This window comes from Gilbertella persicaria, assembly GCF_025201335.1.
Source record: "Gilbertella persicaria strain CBS 190.32 chromosome Unknown B0P05scaffold_75, whole genome shotgun sequence".
Taxonomy (NCBI): Eukaryota; Fungi; Mucoromycota; class Mucoromycetes; order Mucorales; family Choanephoraceae; genus Gilbertella; species Gilbertella persicaria.
Window position 1 is genome coordinate 70,832 of NW_026252036.1, and position 26,261 is coordinate 97,092.

A 26,261-nucleotide genomic window follows, 5' to 3' on the forward strand; every position below is an offset into this window, starting at 1 on the left:
TTACTTTTTTTTTTTTTTTTTTTCTCCTCCTAGTCTTATTCATTATTATGGTATAATGCATTCAGAGACTAATCTTATAGTTTAACTAACAAACACAGGGCTGCTGCTCAAGCGATAAGCCTAAATGGAAGCGAGAAATAGTTCATGATCATCGATTTCAAAATGTCAATTTAAATGCATTTTATATGCCCAATTGCACTTCACGCCTCGGTTATTGTTTTGTCTTTTTAGCCTCTCTAAAATCGTTTGCTGTCTATGTGGCAGATTTGTGGACTGCAGGTGAGAAGCTTGAAGGAAAAAAAAATTTTTTTTTCTAGTATTCATGATAACGCATAGTTTCATTGTTGGTGATTGGACAGACAACCGCAACTCCCGCCATTCCTACTGAGATTTCAAAATGGATTTTCTTTGCCTGTATTATTGTCTCCTTCTTGTTGCTTTTATGGGACATGTATAAGGCAAATAGAATACTGGCTACAGACAACATTGCATTGGCTTTCACATCTGTCATTACAAACCGATATTTATCCATGAAAGACTATCGCTATTACTGCTTATTTCAATCCATCAATCATGCCAACAGCAAAGGTATTGAACGATACGCTTTTTTCATTTTCTTTCAACTGAAAGGTTGGAAGCGTCTTTTATTGGCAGAAGCACCTCGCCAAGTCATTAACGTAGTAACATTGGAAGCATTAATACCTGAATGGCTCAAGATTCGTAATGGTCAAGTCAGTTTCGATAATGGTGTTTTAGGAGAAACAGTTATTCAACAGATCTTGACTATCACCATGGCTTTTTCTGTGGTCGTGTTTGCTATTTCGTTTGTATTGGTCTGTGCGGCAGCTGTATTGTATATTCCTCTGTTGTGTCACATTCGCGGTAATTTGAAAGAATATTGCTGTCATAAAGTGGATAAGCGTATTGCAACACTTTTGAACCAAGGACCACAGTATCGAATGGCAAAAAGAGGCAACAAGAAGTACGCCCGTGTTCCTGAAAATGAATCTTATATTGAAGAAAATTACTTCCAGCGCCCACTTGCTGTTAATAACATATCTAGTCCTGCTATATCCTCTTTTGAAAAGTCTTCCTATGCCTCAAGAACTACAGATACTAGCCAAGATCACTTGTTGAATAACACCATTGATCTTGAATATCGCCCTAGACCTGTTGCAAATCACTTTCCTTATGGCCATCGTCCAGTCCAATCTTACACACCTAAACTAAGTCATACCATTGGCTCGCCTACCATGACATCTCCAGAACTACCACAGGCTACACCTTCTTTTACGTGTATAAATGAACAATACTATCAAAACAAAAACTATCCTTATGGCTATTAGTTTTTGGGTATGTATCTATGTAAATAACCCTAAAAATGTAAACAAATGATCCTTTTTATGCAACATTTTTATTTATTGATATTCTAAGCCATTTTCGATTTTTAATTTTTTTTTTTTTTTTACCAGAATGCACACCTAAATGAGATGATGAGTTAAGGTATATCTTTTTTTATGATATCTTACCATCCGACGTAACATTGACACAAGTTCTCTAAAGAAGTAGCTTGTTGAATCAACTTTTCAACTTGTGTAGGTACATCCAAAGTCACTCGAGGATTGAAATCACGACCTGTTAATTTGTTTGACACTCTGTTGACAACAGCAACCGCACGTGAATTCAATAATTCAGGGCCTTGAGGGTTTTCTAAACAACAATCAATAATGGATTTATCAAAATTGTGTTTGGCTTACCATTAGCCACAGCTTCCACTTCAATTCTGTTTAATCTTCGACTGACAGAGAAGTTACGATGACCATCATCTGGACCATCTTCATGCACTATATTTTCAATGCCTCGCATACGTTCATCTATTTTATATATGTCATAGCTTAGTATACGCATTCATCTATTTAACCAACTTACTCTGAACAGGACTTTGAGGTTGATGAGTATTCAACAATCTCCAGTTGATTAAAGGATCATAGACAAAGGCCTCAAGAACAGCCATCAAACTCTCCTTGTTGTCACGCAAGACGCGCATCACATGCTCACAGGTGGTACGGAAATTGCCTTCAATACCACTGACTTCCATTGCCTTTACCAACATTCGAGTGAGACGGAAAGGAATCTTTTCAGGGAATTTCTCACGATGCATAGCAACCTAACGGACATGAGTTGATGTTGATCGTTTTAGATTATATGTTTACCTCGAAACAATCACCGAAATCAATATGAACCACTTTACCAGTGACACGATGAAGCATAAGGTTGGAAGGATGACGGTCACCTAAACCAAGAATGTAGCCTACCATAGACATGACAGCCAGAGAACGGGTATAATTGGTACGTCTATCAAGCCATGCTTCAGAGTTACGACTCTTGAGCCAAAGGACATTGTAAAGGTCTTGGCCATAGGTCTTCTCAAATGCATATTGTAACACTTCTACTTTCTGGATTACTGTCAAGTTGTCATAATCAGGTGCCATCTATCGAAATGTTAGTTTACTAAAGAAAAAAAGAGGGGTATGTCGCCCACTTGCCTGTAACATAAGACGATGTTCGAGGTTCAAGAGAATCTTTCGACTATCTCTGTAGTCACGAATCAAAGTATGCAAAGTATCTGTCTCGGTTACCCAACCAATCAGGCCAGAATTAGGTGACAAAGGAACAGCAGGATAACGTTGAATATTAAGGTGACGTTTGAAGGTTTCTGCATCATTCGTCAACAGGGTATTGACAAGACCAAAGAGTTGCATAACACGTTCATCCTGACGAAGATCCTCATGACCCTTCAACAGGTACATGTAGTCTTTACCGTCACTACCGATGATGGTCAACTTTCTTGGACGTTGTTTGGATGCAATCACACTCAAACTAGGATTGAATCGAGCAATACGCACAATAGGCTCACCACTACGGTAATAACCAGGAACACATAATTCCAAGTTGCGAGCTTCCAACAATTGAGGCGAAATGTATTGTAATTCAAGACTCGTCAGTTGAGGCAATTGTCTCACAATGCGTCTAAACACTTGGTAGTAAAGTTCCCAAGCTTGATTCAAGTTGTTCAGGTCGCGTGTCTCTTGATAACGGTGGCACCATTCTTGAGCCTCTTGTAAATCGCGGCCAAAGGCTTGAACAAACGATTCTTCACGCATTGTTTCTGGCCCACGGTCCAACATTTGATGTAAAGGCTCCAAGGTAGCAAACATAGCATCCACATTGCGGTCACCAAAGTAAAGACGAGAAGCTTCTTCAAGCCCTTCATGCCACATTTCATGCCAGAGAATGGCGACACGAATAAGTTCTTGCGAGACCATTAAGGCTTGTTCAACAAGAACAGCACTGTGCATACGCATACGATCCATAATAACAAACGTGGCTCTTCTTCTAGGCAAACTTTGAGACTTACTAGCCACAGTCAAGGAATACACAAGAGCTTGAGGATGTTCACGACCAATATCTGTCAATAACTGTTGAATCAATAAGCGAACAGTGCTGTTAGGAGCATGAATACGAGCAATCAGTTGAGGAATCACTTGTAGCCATACATCGATACTGATGGTGCTAAAGCCTTCACCAATAGCAGCACTCACTTCAGATTGATAACCATATTTAAACCATAAGGTAAGCAAACGAAGTGTATCTTGAAGTGAGTTTTCTTTAGACAGAGCAATCGATCTAAAGAAACCTTGGACAGCAGGCACAATATGATGGCTAAAGATTTGAGGAGGTAATTTATCGGGATGAAGTCGTTCATGGTAATCAATGATATCGAAGTTAGCCAATGCCCAAGAGTGCCATGCCTTGTACCAGTTTTGATCAAATCGAGTAGCAAGTAAAAAGGAGCACAAGATCTCGGGAATGGTTTCTTCCGTTAATTCATAAGAGAGAGCTCGTTGCCACTCACCCTGGCGAAGATAACATCGACTGAGCAGGCGAGTGTATTCAGCTACATCTTCTGTGATTCGACTAAGATCAATAGGCATACTCACGGCCATTTCATCAGGGTTCAATCCAAGATCCTGTGTCTTTTGTGCTGTGAATTCACGTAAGATGCTGAGTGCTCGAGATCGAATGGCAGGTGCTTTATCGGTAGGAGCAATAGAGGCAGAGTCCCACATGTGTTTGAGCTGAGCATAAACAATCTTTGGATGAGGTGTGCCTGAGCCATCACCACCGTCTGCTTCCATTAAACTGCGCAATGTGTTTTCAGATAAAGAAAATCGGCCACTCTTTCGACACAAATTAGCGAATTTGATCCACATTTCCATATCTTCTTGAGGAGAAACAACCATGGTACGCACACGCAGAATACGCTGCCATACTTCTACGTTACGCTCACATCCTTCTAAACGTTTCACCCAAGTACGACGAATAGCATTTTGACGCTCAACATCATTAGCAGACTGCTTGTAAATGATCATCTCTTCCAGTTCTGCCAACATCTGTACACGGACTACTGTAGCATAAGCACGATTATAACTTTCGCCCAAAAGAGCCGTCAATTCAGTATCCAATAGATCACGAGTCTTGTTGATAAACTTTTCAGCTTCTGCATATTGATTGTGATGCATACCAAGAATAGCACGGAAAAAAGTACGATCGGGACTTTCAGGTTTGAGTAAAGCAATGTATTCTTCCATTTGTTCCCATTGACCTAAACCCCAAGCAGCAGCAGCGGCAAAAGGAGCCACACTCTTACGGCTCTCAATAGGAGCATGAATCCACTTTTCTTGCGCCAGCGCAGATAACTGGTCCCATTCACCCAAGGCATGTAAACAGCGCATACGGCCCAAAGTGATTTCCATAGAGTCAGGATTTTCCAACTGTTGTGCTTCATAGGCTTCCAAGGCGTCTTGGTATCTATGCAATTTCTCAAACCACGACACTTTCCGTTCAAGACCTAAAGAATCTTGTGCAAATGTCAAAATACCCATGGCTGCATCAGGTTGTTGTAAAAGGTTGTTGATAGACATCAACATTTCAACAGCTTCGAAACTTTGTTTGATATGAAACTCTGCTTCCTTGTAGTGAAGTGCTTTAGCATAAGCATGGCACTTTTGAGCATAAACAGCCAAGGTACGGATATCAATAGGCAAAATCTTATTGTCGTGCTCCATGAATTCAGCAAGATGCAACAAGATCTGAATGATTTCTGGAGGAATATTAGGTGCTTTTAACGCTACTTCGAGAGATTTGACAAGCTCATCTACATATTGGTCGTACAGCTCATTCCAGCAAGAAACAAAGGCTGCATTGAAAAGTTCTCGAGCAAGAGGAGTATATACAGATGCCAAGAAGACGCAAGCACGAAGAGCATGAGAAGGCGATTGTTTCAAAAGTTCAACACTGAATCGACGAATCCATTCCATCCAATCTTCTTTGGTTGATCTTTGTGATGCTTCCCAAGCCTTCTTCAAGTGTTGTTGATTGACTGGTTGTTTCTTGGCTGCACTTTGGTCAACAGAAGGTGTTTCGTCGCCCTTGGCGTCACTACCACGGTATTTAATACATATTTATAGATCATGTAAGTAATTTACCTGTCATCAAATGCTTTTCCTAGTTCTTGAGGAAGATTTTCACCTTTCAATAATTTACCTACAAGCAGTTCATAATTGGTATGTGAGATACGGTGTCTTGTGAGCACTTTATTGATCACTGGAATAAACTTGGTATAATCCGTCCCAAGTTGGAATATAAGAGCACACAACAGGTCCATTGCAGCACTACGTGCCTCAATGGGCAATACAGGCAGGACACGAGCCAGAGGATGAATGATGCGCGAGGCATAATCAAACATGTTGACTTTCTTACAGAAGGCAGTAATAGTTGAGATGGCTTGACGGCGAACAGACACAGGTGCATCCGGCTTTTCGAAAAACTTGACTACGGCAGGAATTACTAAGTGCATGTATTCCTCAATATTAGCACCAAACACAACAAAGGCATGCAGTACTTTGATCGTGGGTTGTCTTCTTTCGGACAAGTCGCTGTCAAAAATTTGAAGCATATGAGGCAAAAGACGAGGCAAATACACTTTAAGCTCACCATCAAGTGCCTTGGCAATCGCTTCAATTAAAGAGATAATGGTGATTTGGATAGAAGAGACAGGCGTCCAGTAGTCATCAATAAGATCAAAGATATCCTTGAGATAGTTTCGGATGTGTTGTTTGACAATAGAGACTAAATCACCCAGTTTGTGAAAATAGAGTTCTAGCATACCAGAAGTAGAGGATCGCATGAGCTGTAAAAAGCCAGGAATGACGAGAGGCAAGAACTGCACAACCTTGAGACCCAATGTTTTGAAGATGAACATGATAGCATCGATCACTGCATAATGATGTGTGCTGAGGGAAGGATCTCTTAGGATCTTCATAAGTGAATGCATCACAACTTGAGGATAATAATCTTCAGACGATGGACCGATGCCCATCATAAGCAAAGTAACATCGTTGCTTGCAAGTTTAGGATCTGCCAATTCTTCGCTGGAGTTGCCAATAGCATTCATCTTGTGTTTGTAAGGATCTAAAGCACCGAGAATACCAATCAACTTAACGGTTTCTCTTCGAATGGTTGGGTTTTGTTCAGTCTTCATAATGTTGATCAAAATATTAAGCAAAGCTGGATACTTTGTATAGGGCTCAATCACAAAACCAGTATTGCTAGCCAATTGGCCTAATGTCTTAAGAGCAGCATCACGCTTAGCGCTTGAACTTTGATCTTGTAATGTTTCCATGATCAAAGGCATGAGCTCGTCCAAATGAGGAGCCATATCTTCACCACTGACAGCAGCCAATTCACCTAAAGCACCCAATACGGCCGAAACGACACCTGTAGATGAATCGCGGGCTTTAGGAAGCAATACTTTTAGAATAGGTTCAATATAAGGCTTTGTAAGTCGTTGAGCAGCTCGGACAAGTAACGAAACTAATCTAGCTGATTCTTCCTTTTGTCGACTGATGACTGAATACTCTAGTTCTGTCAAGAGTTGGATCAATGTCTTTCGAAGAGAGGGCATAACATAAGCTGGATTAAATGTAGTCAAACGACCAATGATAGTGATGGCGATTTCTCGAATGGCAAATACTTCGTCATTCAGTGCAATAAACAAGGATCTTACATTATCTGCCTGTGCTAGATGACGATCGAATCGAACATCCAAAGACGACAATACAGTTTCACGAATGACTGGATCTGGATCTGCAATACCAACTGTCAAAAGCTTCTCCAATACTTCACCTACAACCTTGATTGCATGTGCACTTGTTTGGTTGCAAATAGGATCACGAACAAACAGCTGACAGCATGTTACAGCTGCTGCTTTTCTAATTTCTGGAAGGTCGTCATCGAGATAGTTTACAATACAGTCGCGCACGAATTCGTTCAAAACATGATTCGAAAAATCGAATGATCCAAGCGTAGTGAGTGCTAATACAATAGTGTCGTTATCCTTTCCGTCTACAACTCCATTTTCGCGAAGAGATCGTTCTACTGTTTGTATCAAATTGCGATTTGTAGGCGCACCTGGCTGTTTGTATGATTGTCCACTTAAGGTGATAGATATCACATTCAACAAGCGTTCTACCATAAGCATTAATATGTCATGAATTTCAAGTTCACTTTACCTTGAATAACAGGTGACAAAGGCTTGATACGGTCTGTAATATTACTCAAGGCTGTAACAAGAGGTTCAGATAGTCCACAATTAAACATCAAATCCAATAAATCATGCAAGTGTTTTGTCAATGATTGTCCAACAGCTGTAGCCAACATACTGATACAAGTGAATGTAGCTGTCTCGACTTCCTTTCGTTGACGACTATACCAACATTAGAATCTATTGTTCTATGGTCCATTGACTTACCCTTTAATAGATAAGGTCTCTTTGATGCAACTCAGAATAGCCTCCAAATAAGGACTCATGTTACTCTTGACTTGAATAGCCACTTGACCGATAGCAATAAAAGCTAGAAATAAAGAATGAATAAACATCAAAATAAAGTATGTATACCATCTCGTTTCTCATTGTTTTTTCGAAGTAAACTCAATAAATGAGGCATGGATTTGCGCAAGTAAAGTTCTGAAAAGGTAGCGGGATCATAAGAAGCCAAAGTGGGAATAATAGACACAACTGTTTTTCGAATCAAGGCATCACGAGAGTCTTTTAAGTGGAGAGTGATGCCACACACTTCTTTGTACATGTCTGTCATAAACTAGTGGTGACGATGAGTTTTCGTCGGAAACAGACATATACTTACCATGCCAGCATGCAACAACAATTCTCTCATGGCTAACAGACTACCGTGTGTTGCTTCAGCGCTATTCATACGCAATCCACGATTCACTTCTTCCCATATACGTGAATACCATGTCTTTCGCATAGGCGTTTCACGCTGTTGAATGATTTCTAAACATTGAGAGAGACAATCTGCAGCATATTCTCGAATGACATTGCGAGGATCACGTAAAGCAACCCAAATTAAATCCAAAATACGAGGAACATATGCATAAATCAAAGTAGGAGCATTGACAGCCAGTTCTCTCAAGACCAAGACAGCAGCAAGACGACTACGATCTGCTTGAAGCCATTCTAATGCATGTTCTACTTGTGTATCGACTAAATCAGCAGTGAGGGTTGTAGAGCTCACGGCTAAACGACCTAATGCTTTTGCTGCTGGAACCATAATTTGTTGGTCATGATGAGGTAACATGTGTTGAAGATAATTGTGGAAACGATTTGCATTACTTTCAGGCTCCAAACCAATTAACCGATCTAATAAATATAAGTATATTATTATTATTATTATTATGTATACTTGCCTATACCAATAATGGCACCGAGCTTTTCGTTATTGTCGTTACCGTGAGTCCATTCGAAAAAACGTTTGTTGATATCATTAGTGAAACGAACAAGATTCTCTTCTGATAGTTCTTTTGATGCTGTCGTTGCCTATTAAAAGAGAAATAAGGATTTTTGTTTCAAAATGTCCTTGTCTTTACTGTTTCGCGAAGTTCTTCTGCAGCTTTAATGCGTCTATCTTCGTGTCTGTCGAATAGGTTAGACGTTATCTTGAAATAATCTTAAGCTTACTTTGATTTTAATTCACTAAAAATTCTGTTCAGGTTTTCCTGAGAGTTAAGCATAGCAACCATCGCCATATCTTTTTGCAAAGTATAAGACTATGTATATATAAAAAGATCTAGAAAGCACCAGATAGTAAAGTAGTTCAAAAAAGTGAATAAAAGATCCTAACTAGTACAAAAATAATATAAGAACCACTAGAGTATAATGTAGGCGGATAATAATATGAAGAAAGCAAAGAGTGAAAGAAAAAAAAGTAGAAAAGCCTTTCTTTGTTTATGAGCGGATATTCAAATTTTAAGTTCGAATCAAATCTCGGTTGATGTTGAGACCATTGGACATTAGAGAAATGTGCTGCTCAGAATGGCCTATCGCATAATGAAATAACACACTGGCAATTGTTATGAACTTGAAAAAGAAAACGGAGATCAAATGTTAAACGGGATGCCATAGTATGAGCGCTGTATTTTTCTTTATTTAAATGAAATAAGATTCTTGCATGATGTTCTGATTTATTTCAGGAACAGAGCTTTTTCTCGAGCACCTTTTGTTTTTTTGAGACCCCTTGATCATTAATGCAGGCAACCTGGAAATGTGGGGCAGGGAACAAAGAATTTTCTCACCATTTTCAAAACATCAACCCCGATGCATTTTACTCTTTTTCTTTTTTTCTTCGATTATGTCAAAAGTAGATAAAAAGAACCCTGCCTTACACTTGACGGGTGGAGCTATTTCAGGCATGACAGCCTGCGTTGCTTTGCAACCATTGGACTTGATAAAAACACGCTTACAACAACAGCGTCAAGATCACCTTGCTTTTCTTAAAGAGGCAAAAAAAAAGGGTCTTAAAGTGTTGCCTCAGACAAGGTTAGTTTGTCTATATACAGAATTACGGAAATAACCTTATCATGTAAATCACAGCAATATATACTCGACAATCAAAGATATTGTTCAAGCAAATGGCTATAGTGGACTATGGAGAGGAACTGTTCCTACTATTATGAGGTAAATATTACTACGCCATATACAGTGTATTCATCGTCAAACAAGAAATGTGCCTGGTTCAGCTTTGTATTTCTTTGCTTTGTCTGAAATTCGAGAAACACTAGCCAAGACAAGAGCTAGCTGGCAACCCATGTTTAATAGATCAATGACAAATACAGCTGACTATCAACGCTGGGAGAATCTAGTGTCAGGTTCGGCAGCAAGAGGAGCAGTAGGTTATATTATGATGCCTATCACAGTTGTCAAAGTAAGATATGAGGTAAATGCAACTCCCCTTATAATAAGTATAAAATTGACTGTAGTTATAGAGCAATTTCTATAACTATTCTAGTTTGAGCGAAGCATTCAAATCTATTATCAAGACAGACGGTCTTCGAGGCAAGTAGATTTGAATGATTCATGTTATTCTTACGAGCATATAGGATTGTTTGCTGGCTATGGTGCTACGTTCATTCGAGATGCACCTTTTGCTGGTATTTATCTTTTTTTCTATGAAAGCTGCAAGACATCAGCAAACGGATACCTTTTGAGTCATAATTTACCAGTGGCCAATGCGGTGATAAATATGGGATCCGGAATGATAGCAGGTATGGCAGCAACTTGTACTACGCAACCATTTGATATGTTGAAAACACGCATGCAATTAAAACCAACGGTCTACAAAAACATGATTCAATCAGCTAAAAAAGTATACTTCGAGGAAGGCATAATGGGATTTTTCGACGGCATTAGTGTGAGACTGATACGCAAACCACTCAATTCTGCCATCTCATGGACTATTTACGAAGAACTCGTGCGTTGGTATCAGCGTAGAGATCAATTGATCAAAGAAAAGCTCTAAGTATCCGCAATCTCCAGTTCTCTCGTTTGTGTATTATATGAACTAGATCAATAGACAAAATTACCTGTAAATTATAGTCTATTTCCTGTTGTTTCGTCTACCCTCTATTCAATTGACATTATTTCTTCAGTCACATATGAAGCAAAGCAATTTCGCCAATCTTGTAAGCACTAAAGAATAGAAAGGGGAAAAAATGAGCTTCTGCTTTGTAGCAGAAAAATAAAAATTGGATAAAAAACAATACTATCAGTTGAAGAATGCTTTCTATATCTTTATTTCAAAAATTGAACCTCATTCTAACAAACAATTTCTTAACAGGTGGTGGTAATACCCTAAACCAATTCTAATTACTTGCGAGATTTGAGTTTTATTAAAACTACAAGAGGAAGAAAATAACAATATATATAGAAAGACAGAAAAATCATAGCGATAAGATTGACATGACAAAAAATAAATTAGGACTTTAACGGGCCGCAAAGAGAAAACTCCGGCAAGAGTCCGCATCAAAGAAGATGTATCACGTGACTTTAAATAAATTATAGATTTATATTATATTTAAAGGTTTGTTGGCTACAACATGGTTTCTTGGTGTAGGCAAAAGATTTTATTCTTTTATTCGTTGACTTATAAGACTAATCTCTATGGGGCAGATGTCTAGTCAAAAGGGCAGTAATAGTAATAAATTACTCTGACTAGAGCAAGGGAGACAAAAAAAAACTACACTATTGTAGGGAAAAAAAGGGAAGAGGCAGAGAGGAAAAAAGGGGCAAATAAATAGAATAAGTTTAGGCTACATGATGTAGCTGTAGATACTGGAGACAATAGGAGGAGCAACCGCCTTAAAGAAGACTGGGAGCAATCATTCCAGGAGAACAAGACCAGAGGTGACTTGGGAGCAAGGACTGAACTCAGCTGTGATGTTTTGATAATAGAGAGTTGTATGATAAGATAATGTAGGCTTCGACGAATACAGGAGATAAGCAATTCAGTCTGCTGAAAACCTCTTTCGAGCTCACATTTGCAAAATTCTTCAAGAGTGTATTAAGATAAATTATTTGATAAACGTTTCGTTTGATTACTTTGCGCTTAATGAATATTTAATCGAAATGAGGTTTGATCATTGTTTATCACTAACTGATTGGGATCTAAAGATTGGTACCTAAGGTAGTCCTTTCGCATTGAAACAGTGTGTCAGCGTGACAAATGGCTGTACAATTAGATAAGGTTTACTTGCAGCAATCAAAGAAGTCATTGAGCAATCGCTGTTGGCTAATAGGTTATTCCACGTTGCATACTAGATAGAAAAGTATGCATTATGTAGTTCTATAGAACTAACAATAACGACATGGTACTTGCGTATTGTAATATCAGTCTACAACATTGGCAGCTCTATTACATAGTGCTACACGTTTCTCATGCCAAACCTCTATGCAGCATGATGCAAAAGAGACAATAGCGAATGATAGGAAAAAAATAAAAAAAGTGAAAACGGTTGATAACACTAGCAATCTCGATCTACTAGTCAAAAGAGTCTTTTATGTTTATTTTTGAACCAATTGAGCTAGCACCAATTTGCAAAATATTTTTTTCCAGCATCAGTCGACACCTAAAAACATGTTTACACCATTAAAACATGAAAATAATTTTTAGTACATTGATACCCTTACGCTTTTACATGAAAAATAAAAAATCGCTTCTAACTGATCCCACAAGCAACTTTTACCATCACAATATATGCCAAAAAAATTGCCTAGTATAAACAGGTACACTTCAAGTGTTAGATCTGAGAAACCTATATGAAAAGTCTACACGACGCGTATAAAATGGTTTAAGCTATTTTACGTGTTAGATGGTTAAAATACTTAATAAGCAGCGCGTTTTTGCTACATTTTTGAGCTTTGCGCATTAAAAAAAAACTACTTTACTTAGAACGCCAAGTCAATCCAGTTCCATCTTGATGAACTTTTAGATCATTCCTTGTTTTTCGATCAAACACTGCCCATGAGATATCCAAAACAACTTCAAAATTTAAAAGTGCTATAAAAGTAGCTTTTAGGTAGCCAATATGCCCTAGATACATGGTCCAGTACTTATATAGCATCGAACCTACGAAAATTCCAAGCTTATCACTTTAAAAGTTTAAAAATATAGTTTTTTTTTTTTTTTTTTTTTTGGGTGTGAAAATGCCTTGTTTTCACAAAGCAGCACTGCTTTTTGCCACAATCGAAAACATATCAGTACTAATGATGCTAATTTTAAAAGACCATTTTGGTTATAAACAGATCTAGGTTTGGGTTAGTATTGACTAAGAGGCAAAAAATTAAAGTTCATTTACCAGCATGAAAGCAGTATATAGACATCATGCAAAAAGTCCTTCATAAAAGAAGGTCTGAAACGTGTAACAATATTCCTGAAAACATGTTGACAAATTATGTTGAACATTCTCCTGATACCTTTTCTAAGTTCATTAGCAAAAAAACTATACAAGCCTCAATTGAAGATTGCATACCATTTGACTATATAAATATGCTGTTTATGTTCTTCAAGTCCACCTTTCGGGGTCATAAGCACCAAGAGGAGAATGATGTTCAATAAGGTTTAAATTCATAGTGCTGACGCTATTTCAATTTAATTCCATCCAGCAGCTTTTTTCTCTTAAAAAGGAAGAAATATGACTGCCTTTGTCAGAAAAATGTTTCCCTGGTTTCTTTTACTTGAAAATCTACTAAATTTGGTAAATTGATTTTTTTTCTCTCTCTTTTCTCTTTTTCTTTTTTATTCAACTTTTACTATTTCAAATGGTACAGTCTATTGAAGTATATCTTCAACCTCCTTCTCCTACCATAAATCCAATATGCACATTGCCTTCTGTTAAATCGTTGTTTTCAGAGACCATGGAAGAAGACGAGAGAAGTATCATATCGGAGCATGATCAGCAGCAGCAACAACAGTTACCAAGTATTCGAGTCACAGAAGATGATACCAGCCACTCTGAATATGGTAGTGATCATCATCATCGTCGCCGTCTTAGCTTCAATAATAAACTAGATGCGATTGAGCCTCAGCTTGATTCATTATCCATCTCCACCTCACCATATCAACAAAGTCCTATCATGACCTTTTCTTCCCCATCATCTACTACTTCTTCTATTGTTGGTTCACCATTAATTTCACCTATAAACGATGGCCCCTTTTTACTGCCACCACCAGATAGCAGTACACTACGTCGTTGTCGTTCTGTTTCCAACTCATCAATCACATCATCACCCACAAACTCACCTTATACATCATTTTCATTTCGTTCATTGTCGGAACCCCCTACTTTTAGCTTACCTCCTTCATCGACAGATGAAGAGGATGAAGGTGATGATCGAAATGATAATCGTAATGAAGATTGTCACCCCATTTTTGGACCCAAGAGAAAACGTGGTAGACCACCAAATGCTTCTCGGCCAGAAGTGCAAGCAGACAGCAATTACACATTTGTTAAACCGACCGTTTGGGATGTTGGACATAAACCACAAAAACAGAAACAATCGAACAATGATACCCCTCAATTTCTGACTGAGAACACTGTTTTATCAGACGGCATTAATACTTTTACAGCAACTAATATGAACATGGCCTTAAATATACCCAAAAAAAAACGAGGACGAAAGCCGAAAAAGCAACTGGAGGGCAACTCATGCTTTGTTTGGCGTGATTTGACTGCACCGCGTGGCGCTAACAAAAAGACATTACTATCGCAGAAAAAGAAAGAATCAAATCATAACAATGAGGGGAGCAGTAATACAGGCCAGTATTCATAGTGATATATATATATAACACAATTATTTGATGATTGTATTTCGAATTTAATTGAAATAAATCTGTACGCATATGCTTTATTTACGCCATTCAACAGCTGTCAAACATTGTTTATTTTGATGTACTTGAATTGACTATGTAGAATAACTTTCACTTATATAGCCAATCCTGTTTTTTTTTTCAATTTCAGGGAATGTCAAATGTTTAAACACAAAAAAGCTCTTTTTAGCTTAATGTAAACTATCCTATTCTCAAATATAAAAATATTTGTTAAGCACACTTCTGTAGATTTGTTCACTCGGATTACAGGTTTTTTCCGACTTTATCAAATAACCATAAATTTCAAATGGAACTCGAGTCAAGAATGCCCAGCTTTACAATTATAGTCAACTTATTACTTTCTTTTTCTTTCTTCTTTTTCTTCTTTACAAAGAAAACTACAAAAGCGATTGCCTTTTGTTCCTGACATGAATCAATCGGAAAATAACTCAGATGATCAACAGACAAAAGACATAAAGAAAAAAACCAATTTAAGAGTAGATACGTCAGATGTATCACAGCAGCAACAAGGATCTCAGCACATAAAACCAATCACGCCTTTATCTGCTTCAAAATCATATACCAATAGCATCAATAATAACAATGGTTCAAAGTCAAATAAACGCTTTGAATTGCCTTCTGACACTAGACCAGAAAGAACACAGCGTCCAGAAGATTTAAGAAGAGCTCAGTATCTAGTTGCAACACTTCAACATTCAAAAGACACAGATAAAGATGAAGATGAGAACAATAAAGAGAGTCCAGAAGCAAAAAGCAAAAAGAAAAAAATCAAAAGGAAGCCACCTACTTGTTGGGTAACAATAAGTTGGATTTTGACATGGTGGGCACCGCCTTTTATGCTCAAGACGTTTGGTAACAGAAAAAAAAACACGGATGTTATTATTCATATTTTTTTAAATTAGGCATCAAAGACAAGGGCATGCAACAAGCTTGGAGAGAAAAAGTATCTTTAGTTCAAATCATTATCTTTTTATGTGCCATTGTGGGATTTTTGACCTTTGGCTTTAATGCAACAGTATGTGGCAGACAAGCCAATCGTATTCGGCCTACTGGCGTAGAATACAGTCATATTGTGATCTCTGGTAGAGCTTTTGATCTTAAATCATTTAGACATCCAACACCTGTCATTGGTATGCCCGGAAGTGGTGATCTTCAAGAATTAGGTGTCGGCGGTCGTGATCTTTCATTTCTTTTCCAAACAGTCAACTACAACTGCAAAGGCATTCTGAATCCTATTCAAGCTGATGATGAAAAGGGCAATGTCGCTAACTACTTTCCCTGTGTGACATTGGACCGAAATAAACCCTCTATCAATTCAACAGACAACCCAGAACGTCATGGATGTCACATTAGCACGAAATCTCGTTTGGCTTTGCGTCGACTTGAAGTCATTGGTGATGTTTATTATAATTGGACAGACATTCAAAAACCTGGTACCAGTTTAGTTGCTTTTAATGGGTAAAAAAAAAAAAAAAAAAAAAAAAAAAAAAAAAAACAAGATACTTGATCGAATCTTATTCTTTTTTAGCAACGTTTTAGACTTGTCTCGACTTCGTTACCTTACACCTAATATTCCTTTACCTGTTTCAGTAGCACAGATTGTAGGTCCAGGAAGTGCTTTTATTGGTCGAGATGCTACTTACTGGCTTAGTACTACAGCTGATCGTCTTCAGATTGGTAAATGTCTGACAGATATTCTCAAGGTGGGTGTGGTTGATACACGTTCGACTGGATGTATTATTTCCGACATTGTCTTGTGGGTCTCTCTTGCTGTTATTTTAGGCGTAGTCTTGATTCGCTTCTTTTTAGCACTTATGTTTGGTTGGTTCGTTTCATGGAAATTAGGCAGCATACGAGAAGAAACAGACGAAGATCGACGTAAACGACAAGAAAACGTGTTGGCATGGGAAATGAACAATGCTGAAGAAATGCACTATCCTCGGACACAAAGTATTTCTTCCATTCCAGTCAATTCAGTCGTGACTCAAACAGGGCCTGCCGTCTTGACACCTTTAACAGCTGCTGATGTAAGAAAAGTGTTTGGCACAGACGATGTATTACAATCACCTCAAGTTCAAAAAGCCAAACGACGTTTTTTCCCCACCACCTCTCGATTCACACAACCTAACTCACCTCGGTCTATCAATGGCTCAGGTCAATTTGGTACTCCTTCAAGCTTATTTGATGGAAATTATAGTAACATTGGCTCCCCTATGGCACCTCGTAGTTCATTTGGATTACCTCAAGTAGGCGAAGGTTGTGTGGCAAGTAATTACAACTTCAACTTTGATTTGATCCATACATTTATGGTCGTCACTTGCTATTCTGAGGGCGAGGAAGGGTTGCGGACAACATTGGATTCCTTGGCTAACACAGACTACCCTTATACACATAAGCTACTGCTGGTCATTTGTGATGGTATCATCACAGGTTCTGGTAATGGTAGCTCAACACCTGACATTGTCTTGTCCATGATGAAAGACGACTTGGTGCCTCGAGAACAAGTTCAGCCTTCTTCCTATGTGGCTATTGCAGATGGCGCAAAGCGCCACAATATGGCTAAAGTCTATGCTGGTTACTATAGCTACAATCAAGATACATCAAGTCATTTGGGTGTAGTCCCTGAAGAACAGCAGCAAAATGTGCCTATGATTGTGATAGTCAAGTGCGGTACAGAAGCAGAAGCGACAGACAAGAAGCCTGGTAACAGAGGAAAGCGTGATAGTCAAGTCATTTTGATGAACACAATGCAAAAGGTGTATTATGGTGAACGCATGTGCGATTTAGAATATCAGTTCTGCAAAGCTATCGTCAAATTAACAGGCCATCATCCATCTATTTTTGAGACTTGTCTTATGGTCAGTAGAACAGTTTATTTTGATGTTTTATTTAACTTTATATCTAGGTGGATGCTGATACAAAAGTGTATCCTGATTCACTCGCTAGAATGATTGCTTGTATGTCAAGAGATCCTTATATTATGGGTCTTTGTGGAGAAACCAAGATTGCAAACAAAAGTGACAGTTGGGTCACTGCTATTCAAGTATTTGAATACTATATCTCTCATCATATGAGTAAGGCTTTTGAATCTATTTTTGGCGGTGTTACTTGCTTGCCAGGTTGTTTCTGTATGTATCGTATCATTGCACCTAAAGGTGATCGCTATGTTCCTATCTTTTGCTCTTCAGATATTGTTGAAATGTATTGTGAAAATGTGGTTGATACTCTGCATAAAAAGAACTTGTTGCTCTTAGGTGAAGATCGTTATTTGACGACACTTATGCTCCGTGCTTTTCCTAAGCGAAAAATGATGTTTGTTCCTCAAGCTGTAAGTATATATACTCTATAGAACAATAAGTGATTGACTTGAACAGGTATGCAAAACGGTTGTACCTGATACATTTAGTGTCTTGTTATCCCAAAGAAGAAGATGGATCAATTCTACTGTGCATAACTTGCTTGAACTTGTCTTGATTCGTGATTTATGTGGTACTTTCTGCTTTTCCATGCAATTTGTTGTTTTTATGGAACTTGTGGGCACGGTTGTTCTTCCAGCAGCCATTTCATTCACGATATATCTCATCATCATTTCATTCTTTGTGACACCTGTGCCTATCATCCCATTACTGTTGCTGGCAGCTATCTTGGGTCTACCTGCTATTCTGATTGCCTTTACTACACGCAAAATGGTCTATGTGGGTTGGATGTGTGTCTATCTGCTCTCGCTTCCTATTTGGAATTTTGTGTTGCCTGCTTATGCTTACTGGCATTTTGATGATTTCTCATGGGGTCAAACGCGTGTTGTCGAAGGTGGAGAAAAGAAAGAGGACCATGGTCGTCGGGAAGGTGAGTTCGACAGTACAGGTATTACTATGCGTCGATTTGAAGAGTGGGCAAGATATGAGCGAAAACTATTAGCAGAAGAGCGCATGTCCTCATCCACAGTGGCAAGAAATTACCCCAAAGTTTATTATGGTCATTAGATAAAGAGATCGACATTTGCTATTATTATTTCTGCTAGTTGTAATAAAGGCGTAGTTTTTGAAAAAAGCGTACTGAATTGATCGACATAGGATGTTGTAATTGAAAAGTAACATAAAGAGAAGTCTTGTTGGGATTCTTTTGTTTAAACAAAAGGCCATGTCGCAAAGGGAGTAATCGAACCCACATTTCTTCATCACCACATATCAAATGTAAGTATTTGCAAGTTGGAAAACGAAAACTTATTTGCTTTAGCCTATGGAGCCCCTTAAAGTCCCATATCCATGACCTATTTTCAGCAGCAAAAACTCTTGGTAAAGACATACCTTGTGTAGAAATATGACAGACAAATCGAGCCAGATGAGGAGACAGGTCTAAAATGCGCTGCAGAACATGAAAAAACTGCTTGAGGGACACAATCATGCTTTGATCTGTAAACAAAGAGCGTATTTCATACCCATCAGAGGTAGCACGTCGAACCAAAGACCATTTTTCCAACACGAAATCTTCTAATGCACACGGTTTGCAAAACATATCTAAATTCCAGTCTGGTTTCAAGTCGGCCAAGTGGACTGCACCATAGCCTACGGAGAGTTGTTTAAGTTGCGGTGCTGCGTTCAGGAGAAGCACAAGTAGTCGAAGATCATAAGGGCCACTTTGTTCAGTATTGGCCAAGTGTAAACAAGTCAAATGCGGGAATTGTTGAATTGATGGAGGGATACTTTGGTTGTAGATATAGCAGGGATCATGATCAGGATCTTGATTTGTTAATGTAAGGCGTTTTACTTGGCTTGTGATTCTGCTGGACAAATTTATAGCGTAAAGCTGATCTTGGACTATTTCTGTGTTGATAAACACGTTTAGGTCAACAATGCGTGTCCCTAAAGCATGGGCAAAGCTGTCGGATACTGGATAGATATCGATAGAACACGACTCTAATTTTGACAATGCTTTTAGCGTACGTGCCAGAGATGCTTCATAAGTCAAAAGTTCATCCACATACCAGTGGGCCATAAGATGAGTCATGAATTGAATACTTCTCAAGTGGATATACTTTTGAGATATATAATGAAGCCAGCTTTTGATGATATGCGTATTGCCAAAATTTGGATCTGTCGGTTCAAAAGAAATAGAAAGGTCTTCCAATGAGTCTGCTGGATAGAACGTAGAGACATATGGTAATATAAAATCAGTTTTGTGATCAACGTCTGAAGGGCGCAACGTCTTTGATCTATAGTTTAAGCATAATGTCCTTAAACGAGGTGTGTTTTTGTGTAGTATCTCCAATAGGGAAAAAGGAAAACAGATGTTGCTCAAGTGAAGGGTTTCCAGATGAGGCGCATTTTTAAGGCCATGAATAAGACAGGCCATCTTTTGATCTTCTTTGTTGTTGTTGCTCATATAGAGACGCTTATACATGTTTCGACAATATTCCACTTGAAGCAAAGTCAAATGTGTCAAACAAACAGACTGAAGTAACGCTGTTGCTACTGAGAAACCAGAAGCATGTTCACATATGGACTGTATTTTGGACCAATACTCCGTATGTTTGGGCAGGATAGAACAATCATACTTTGTGCTATAACGTGAATAATGGTTTGTCAAAGTGAGAGATCGCATGTTGGGAAGTACATGCATCATGGTTGAAACTAAACCTGGATCAAGTGACAGTGTGTTGAGATGCAGTTGGGTTACTTGATGCGCAACATTGTTTTCTTGCAATTTCGTTAGTTTTTGACTAAATGAATAGCGACACTTGAGTACTTCAAACAGATGGCAGCGCTGAAATGCTTTGTACCATCGACGACAAACAGTGATGCAAGTTATCTTTTCACGAAATGTTAATTGATTAACGATAAAAGTGAGAATCTCGGCTGGTAGTCGATCCATTGCTCAATCGTATAACAAAGAGGGTCTGCATAAAAAAAAAAAGAACCCGTCATGTTCACGTCTAAAGCGGGCAATTTCCTTCACTCTAAAAGTGTCCTTTTTATTTTTATTAATATCATCTTTTGATGGGTATAAAACCAGATCTATCGCTATTTAACTGAAGGCGATGATATCTCAAGACAGAATCACAGACTGTCAACAACACTTGAATGGCATCTTTGGATCTCACCGAGAATTCATTCCAAAACCTGTTTGGATTTAAACGAAAGACACCAATATCAATAATCAATTGGATCAGTCTCAGTCCTAACTTCATTGATTCGACTGTATGACGCTTATTGAGCAACACAAGCAGATTGGTCAACACCACAACTTCGGCATACGGTGTCCGAAGTGGTTCCTGTATCTCGACAAAAAACATGTTGGCGTAGCTCAAGGCTTTTTCAAGAGTAGGTGCATATCGAATCAAGGTAAATAAGCCTCGTTGAAAAGCGCCTATATCAATGCTGCCTTGTCTTTTATGCTTTGCTGTTTCCCGCAAGTACTTGAAAATGATTTCACCATGTTCAAATTTGTTCTTATCTCTGACTTGTTTCACGAGCAACTTTTCTAATTCAAGCGCCTCTATTTTCTCACCATTTTCTATTCTTTCCAAGATCTTTGCAAGATCCTCATCAGCAAAAGGTTTGTTCATGATAGAAAAAAAAAAGACGCATTTAATGCACTAACACAGAATTTTTTTTTTTTTTGGCACCAGATTTCAAACTCATCGTCTCGACTACTTTTTTCATTCTTTCTTATACATTTTATATGACACCTCGTATATCACAGTCTATTGTTATACTTTCGGGCGTTTTGACAGGTATTGCTGCTATTGCTGCGTTGTCTTACTATAGACATGATTCGTCTAATGCACCATTCAACAGCAGCAATACCAATCCTTCTACAGAAACAACCAACAGACCCGTGCGACTTCGACGCTCTCGTCCTGCTCGAAGAAGAAGAAACAGAACAGCACCCGAAGACAATGAGACGATAATGTCCGATACAGAAGACAATTTAGACAACCGGAAGATGCTTTCACTATTTAAGGAATGGGGAGACGATGACAATCGCAACTTGTTGAATCTATTACATGCTATTTCTGAAAACCAGTCTCGGAAAGGTAAATGCGTTAGATAACATGATAGAAAACTCATACGGATCTATAGAGGGCTTCATTCATCGTATGTAATATGGGATATGCATATTGACAATTAACTGTTTAGGTGGTATTACATGCAACAAATGCAACATGTCACCTATACGAGGTGTTCGGTACAAGTGTGCGAATTGTGTAGATTTTGATCTATGCGAGATGTGCGAAGGATCCAACACGCATGTAAATACACACGTGTTCCTTAAGATCCGTATTCCCATTCCACCCCTAGCCAATCCTCGAAGTGCTTTATTACCAGCATTTTATCCAGGTAAACACCACAACAAACCACCCCTTACTACCGAGAAATACCGAGAATTACAGCATACATCGCATTGTAAGCCCCAACAACAACAACTGAATCTATATAACTGACATAGTGTCCTTAGTTGACCAAGTAGAATTAGAAGCACTGTACGAACAATTTAAATCGCTCTCGACTGTCGATGGAGATGAGGGTGGCATTGACCGAGAAACGTTTGAACAATGCCTCGGTCCTTTAGGACTTGAAAAGAACCTGATTACAGAAAGAATATTTGCATTTTTTGATCAAGATGGAGACAACATCATCAGTTTCCCTGAGATTGTTGCTGGTCTTAGTGTGCTCTGCAAAGGCAATTTAGATGAAAAGATAGAGTGTAAGCATAAGCGTACATTCATACTCAAGCTAACCCTTATAAGATGCATTCAAAGGCTATGATTTGGATGAAGATGGCTATATTTCTCGGGACGAACTGTTTCGTATGTACAAATCGTATTTCTATCTATCTATGGAACTCGTACGCGATGTGGTGAGTGCTATGGAAGATGAAATGATGGACACTTTTGAATTTTCTGCTTCACAACCTGTGAGTGCTGCATTTAATGTGGCTATGCCATCCACTCCCTCCGACAGAAACAACAGTGATGAAAGTGAGGAAGAGACAGCAGGACCCTCCAATAAAAGACTTAGAAATAGACGATATCCATTAAAAGAGGACCATTTCCTACGACAATATGCTATTGAGGCAGAACAAGCAAGAGCACTCTCGAACGCATCAGAAGCACAAATGAATGCCATGACAGATGGCGCATTGCGATCCGACAGTCAACGACTGGATCTATCTAAACGTTATACAGACGAACAAGAAGATCAAAAAAAGCAACCACAGGGCAAGAAGGCTTGGGAAGAAAAGTTCCCTATCATGGAGACCATGTCTCAAGGTGCTATTAATGAAATGGTAGACAAGACATTCAAGAGCATCAAGACAGAAAAAGAAGGATACATTAATTTTAAAGAGTTTAAAGAATGCGTTCAATCTGACTCGAGTATTGTGAGTTGGTTTGAAGCATTAGGCACTGTATTTTAATAAACATCTTTCTTGATGCCTGTACCATTCTGATGAATAATGACACTCTCTGATACATCAGCATAAATATCAAATCTGCGTTGATCATATAATGGGATATTCTTACGGACTTCGCGTACTTGTTCAGGATCTATGGCACATATAAGATATGTAATGTTTAGTCATACCACACTTACCAATGTCAGCATAAACAATGGTCTCCTTATCTTCACAAGTAGCGATGACAACACCCCTAATTCAGTTATGTTAGTCTCTACTCCGTCCTGTATTTTGTGACTTATACTTTGGATCAACCACGGTGGAATGTCCCCATGCATGATAAGAAGCAGAGAGATCACGAGCAGGAGAACAAGCAGCAACATACATTTGATTGTCTACAGCTCTATACATATCAATCTTATTTAAACAGCATGAACTACCATACATTTACCTGGCACGCTGCAATAATTCCCAATGAAGTGGACCTGTTGTCATGTTAAATGCACCAGGATAAATCATGGCCAAACATCCTTTTCTAGCAGCAATCATAGCCATTTCAGGGAATCGGATATCATAGCAAATACCAACACCAATCTTTCCATATTCTGTCATGCACTATTACTGACTCTGATAGCTCTTTGTTTTACTTACTGGTATCAACATGCGTTAACCAATCACCACCTGTCAAAATATCACTTTCCTATAGTGTGTTTGTCTTAAGTCAATACAAACACGCATGACTTACCTTGAATTTGATCTTTCCAGGTACATCAATATCGAATAAATGTACTTTACGATGCTTGGCAATCATGTTACCAAAAGGATCATAAGCTGTTAATGTGTTGAATATCTTTCCACTTGACTCTTCTTTTTCAGGAATAGATCCACCAATAAGGTATACATTGGCTTCCTATGCTTTGATAAATAAAAAAAAAAACGAAACATTTGGATTTTTACCTTGGCAGTTTTAGATAACATAGTAACAGATTCACCACCTTCTAATGATTCAGCATAATCGGGAAAGAAGTTCGTGCCATAAGGTGAATTAAAGCATTCCTGTATATTGAGTACGTGTTCCTACAATACAAAACTTACGGGCAAGACAACCACATGAGCACCGTGATTGGCTGCTTCAAGAATCTTTTCTCGAGTATGAGCCAAATTCTTCGTTTTATCAGCACCCACAGCACCCAACTGAATAAGAGCAAGTTTAAAAGGAGAAGCAGGAGAGAGAACACTCGACATTTTTTGAATAAGATTCATAAAGAATAGAAAAATAAAAAAGTGATATGCGATTGTATCGAGATTTCCTTAGCAACCAATCAAATCACAGCATGGTGGTGCCTGTGGTTCAATGACTCACTCCCACACAAAAAAGGAAACCTGATGTCATTTTCAAAGTCATCCACTGCATGATTTTTTTTCCTATCGTTCTCCTCTCTTCTTTTTTTCTTTAATATGAATATGCAAACGAATGATGACCGATTAACTTTTCTTCTGCCTCGACCTGCTTGGGTCAACGATATGGATGTCCATTGTTGTTCTTCTTGTAATAGTGTGTTTGGTCCTTTAAAACGAAGAGTAAGACACAATATACAACAACCTTGTTTCTAACTTCCCCCTTATCTCGTAGCATCACTGTAGGAACTGGTAAGCATAATTGGTTTGCATTAAATAGCATGAACTTATCTATTCATTCAGTGGTAATATATTTTGCCATGAATGCTCAGCTCGGAGTGTGCCTTTGCCTCAGCTTGGTTACGGTACAAAACCTGTTCGGGTATGCAACAGCTGCTTTGATGTTGCTTATCTTGTTACCTATGCTATTGATGAGGATCATGGTCTGTCCACACAGGTAAATAGCTACTTTTGTCCATAATCATGACTCTCATTCTATCACTTAGATGCATGGTGTTCGAGGATTATTAGAATTGACTGAGAAAGATAATGGTAAGAATAAGAATACTGTATTTTTATGCTTATATGATGGCAGAAAAAGATTTACACAATATGGTGGCTTATGGTGGTGTGGATGCACTTATTTGGCTTTGTCGTTCTTCTAAAAGTATTCGACTCCATCATCTTACTACCACCATTTTAGCCATGTTGGCAGAAAAGGAATCGATTCGACCTGTCATTATCACCAAATGGGCATTGCCCCCTCTTTTGTTTCTTGTCCGCTTTTATACCACAGATCATAAAAAATCCCCAGCCAATTCAATTCATTCCAGCATCACACCTACATTGACAAACAGTAATATACCTTCCGACACAACACAGACTTCTGAGTCTCGACAAAGTATTGTGTTGGAAATCGTGATTAACTGCACTCATATCTTGTATCAACTCTCAAGAGCAGGTATTCTCAGTCAAAAGGAATTAGTATCGGATGGTGTGTTCGATACCTTACTCAACTTGGCTGGTTTTCATATCCAGAATCTACAGTATGAAAAAGGAGTTGTAGAGGGTTCACCTATTCCTACCAACAGTGATGATGAGCAGCAACTTCATGAGCGTGTCAATATCATTCAAAGTCTTGCTGCAAAAGCCATTTCAGCCATTAGTTCATTGGTTTCATTCCAGCCTACCATGATTGAATTGATTGAAGGCACTGATCGGTTATCGAGTTTATTGAGATCTCAGAATGCAGAAGTACGTAAATATGTGGCCAAAACAATTGCTTATTTATCACTTCGAAATGGTAATGAAAAAAGACATATATTTATCTATATATATGTATATATTTATTTAGTTATTTTATTTTTAAAACTAGATAAATACAAGCCAACACTTCTTTATGGTGATGGATCTAAAGCACTTGTATCTATTCTAGCTGTGTTACCTCAAGAGATAGACACAAAGGAATTGACCTCAGGAGACACAAAGAGTCCAGAACATCAACAGGGCTTAAATTCAGCTGCAGTCTCTCATGCATGTTGTGCCTTGGTAAAACAATTGAACTACGTTTTTCATGCAACTCATAATTTATTTGTATATAGGCTAATTTCGCCACAAATCGTAAAATACACACATTTGATAAACCATTGACTCATATCACTT

General features: G+C 38.4%; 10 protein-coding genes across 10 annotated transcripts; 6 read left to right on the forward strand and 4 right to left on the reverse strand.

Moving 5' to 3' along the window:
• Positions 1-28: 28 nt before the first annotated feature.
• On the forward strand, positions 29-1,410 carry B0P05DRAFT_564563 (uncharacterized protein). The gene is made up of 3 exons (XM_051580858.1): positions 29-50; positions 99-279; positions 337-1,410. Exons 1-3 carry the CDS (start codon positions 48-50, stop codon positions 1,344-1,346), a joined length of 1,194 nt encoding a protein of 397 aa, XP_051429542.1. The 5' UTR covers positions 29-47; the 3' UTR covers positions 1,347-1,410.
• On the reverse strand, positions 1,396-9,320 carry B0P05DRAFT_564564 (armadillo-type protein). Its single transcript, XM_051580859.1, has 14 exons — positions 9,101-9,320; positions 9,010-9,055; positions 8,830-8,959; positions 8,268-8,782; positions 8,021-8,222; positions 7,874-7,976; positions 7,635-7,828; positions 5,550-7,590; positions 2,547-5,502; positions 2,214-2,492; positions 1,930-2,167; positions 1,758-1,874; positions 1,530-1,710; positions 1,396-1,481 (listed from the first exon to the last, which is right to left on the reverse strand). The coding sequence occupies exons 1-14, from the start codon at positions 9,166-9,168 to the stop codon at positions 1,466-1,468; spliced, it is 7,086 nt and encodes a 2,361-aa protein (XP_051429543.1). The 5' UTR covers positions 9,169-9,320; the 3' UTR covers positions 1,396-1,465.
• Positions 9,321-9,749: 429 nt separating this feature from the next.
• Positions 9,750-11,169, forward strand: B0P05DRAFT_564571 (mitochondrial carrier domain-containing protein). Its single transcript, XM_051580860.1, has 5 exons — positions 9,750-9,958; positions 10,013-10,096; positions 10,142-10,355; positions 10,405-10,474; positions 10,519-11,169. Exons 1-5 carry the CDS (start codon positions 9,771-9,773, stop codon positions 10,935-10,937), a joined length of 975 nt encoding a protein of 324 aa, XP_051429544.1. The 5' UTR covers positions 9,750-9,770; the 3' UTR covers positions 10,938-11,169.
• Positions 11,170-13,705: 2,536 nt separating this feature from the next.
• On the forward strand, positions 13,706-14,833 carry B0P05DRAFT_564577 (uncharacterized protein). Its single transcript, XM_051580861.1, has one exon. It carries the CDS (start codon positions 13,736-13,738, stop codon positions 14,744-14,746), a length of 1,011 nt encoding a protein of 336 aa, XP_051429545.1. The 5' UTR covers positions 13,706-13,735; the 3' UTR covers positions 14,747-14,833.
• Positions 14,834-14,984: 151 nt separating this feature from the next.
• On the forward strand, positions 14,985-18,804 carry B0P05DRAFT_341497 (chitin synthase-domain-containing protein). The gene is made up of 5 exons (XM_051573583.1): positions 14,985-15,656; positions 15,707-16,262; positions 16,333-17,662; positions 17,710-18,132; positions 18,179-18,804. The coding sequence occupies exons 1-5, from the start codon at positions 15,212-15,214 to the stop codon at positions 18,785-18,787; spliced, it is 3,363 nt and encodes a 1,120-aa protein (XP_051429546.1). The 5' UTR covers positions 14,985-15,211; the 3' UTR covers positions 18,788-18,804.
• A 17-nt stretch (positions 18,805-18,821) lies between these two features.
• Positions 18,822-20,675, reverse strand: B0P05DRAFT_592332 (uncharacterized protein; the record flags this gene model as incomplete). Its single annotated transcript, XM_051582975.1, has 1 exon — positions 18,822-20,675. One exon carries the CDS (start codon positions 20,673-20,675, stop codon positions 18,822-18,824), a length of 1,854 nt encoding a protein of 617 aa, XP_051429547.1.
• A 115-nt stretch (positions 20,676-20,790) lies between these two features.
• On the reverse strand, positions 20,791-21,369 carry B0P05DRAFT_576057 (uncharacterized protein; the record flags this gene model as incomplete). The annotated part of the gene is made up of 1 exon (XM_051581679.1): positions 20,791-21,369. One exon carries the CDS (start codon positions 21,367-21,369, stop codon positions 20,791-20,793), a length of 579 nt encoding a protein of 192 aa, XP_051429548.1.
• A 69-nt stretch (positions 21,370-21,438) lies between these two features.
• B0P05DRAFT_519438 (uncharacterized protein) lies at positions 21,439-23,222 on the forward strand (the record flags this gene model as incomplete). The annotated part of the gene is made up of 6 exons (XM_051575738.1): positions 21,439-21,537; positions 21,602-21,840; positions 21,887-21,901; positions 21,944-22,210; positions 22,263-22,511; positions 22,555-23,222. Exons 2-6 carry the CDS (start codon positions 21,714-21,716, stop codon positions 23,220-23,222), a joined length of 1,326 nt encoding a protein of 441 aa, XP_051429549.1. The 5' UTR covers positions 21,439-21,537; positions 21,602-21,713.
• B0P05DRAFT_564590 (carbon-nitrogen hydrolase) lies at positions 23,153-24,467 on the reverse strand (the record flags this gene model as incomplete). Its single annotated transcript, XM_051580862.1, has 8 exons — positions 23,153-23,352; positions 23,399-23,454; positions 23,506-23,604; positions 23,653-23,806; positions 23,853-23,901; positions 23,947-24,111; positions 24,159-24,257; positions 24,297-24,467. The coding sequence occupies 8 exons, from the start codon at positions 24,462-24,464 to the stop codon at positions 23,219-23,221; spliced, it is 924 nt and encodes a 307-aa protein (XP_051429550.1). The 3' UTR covers positions 23,153-23,218.
• A 744-nt stretch (positions 24,468-25,211) lies between these two features.
• B0P05DRAFT_455204 (uncharacterized protein) lies at positions 25,212-26,045 on the forward strand (the record flags this gene model as incomplete). The annotated part of the gene is made up of 2 exons (XM_051573934.1): positions 25,212-25,902; positions 25,975-26,045. Coding segments are annotated over 2 exons (762 nt in total), but the record flags the coding sequence as incomplete, so codon positions are not given.
• Positions 26,046-26,261: the final 216 nt, after the last annotated feature.

What these genes read in the sequence shown, in the direction of transcription:
- B0P05DRAFT_564563 (XM_051580858.1), top strand. An exon ending in GGCAGATTTGTGGACTGCAG is followed by an intron (nt 280 to 336) that starts GTGAGAAGCTTG and finishes GATAACGCATAG; the next exon opens with TTTCATTGTTGGTGATTGGA.
- B0P05DRAFT_341497 (XM_051573583.1), top strand. Translation starts at nt 15,212, where the DNA reads ATGAATCAATCGGAAAATAACTCAGATGATCAACAGACAAAAGACATA. An exon ending in AGTTTAGTTGCTTTTAATGG is followed by an intron (nt 16,263 to 16,332) that starts GTAAAAAAAAAA and finishes ATTCTTTTTTAG; the next exon opens with CAACGTTTTAGACTTGTCTC. An exon ending in TGATGTTTGTTCCTCAAGCT is followed by an intron (nt 18,133 to 18,178) that starts GTAAGTATATAT and finishes TGACTTGAACAG; the next exon opens with GTATGCAAAACGGTTGTACC.
- B0P05DRAFT_564571 (XM_051580860.1), top strand. Translation starts at nt 9,771, where the DNA reads ATGTCAAAAGTAGATAAAAAGAACCCTGCCTTACACTTGACGGGTGGA. An exon ending in AAAGTGTTGCCTCAGACAAG is followed by an intron (nt 9,959 to 10,012) that starts GTTAGTTTGTCT and finishes TGTAAATCACAG; the next exon opens with CAATATATACTCGACAATCA. An exon ending in ACTGTTCCTACTATTATGAG is followed by an intron (nt 10,097 to 10,141) that starts GTAAATATTACT and finishes TCGTCAAACAAG; the next exon opens with AAATGTGCCTGGTTCAGCTT.
- B0P05DRAFT_564564 (XM_051580859.1), bottom strand. Translation starts at nt 9,168, where the DNA reads ATGGCGATGGTTGCTATGCTTAACTCTCAGGAAAACCTGAACAGAATT. An exon ending in TGTTGTTGCATGCTGGCATG is followed by an intron (nt 8,223 to 8,267) that starts GTAAGTATATGT and finishes CGTCACCACTAG; the next exon opens with TTTATGACAGACATGTACAA. An exon ending in TTTGTCACCTGTTATTCAAG is followed by an intron (nt 7,591 to 7,634) that starts GTAAAGTGAACT and finishes TGCTTATGGTAG; the next exon opens with AACGCTTGTTGAATGTGATA.
- B0P05DRAFT_564577 (XM_051580861.1), top strand. Translation starts at nt 13,736, where the DNA reads ATGGTACAGTCTATTGAAGTATATCTTCAACCTCCTTCTCCTACCATA.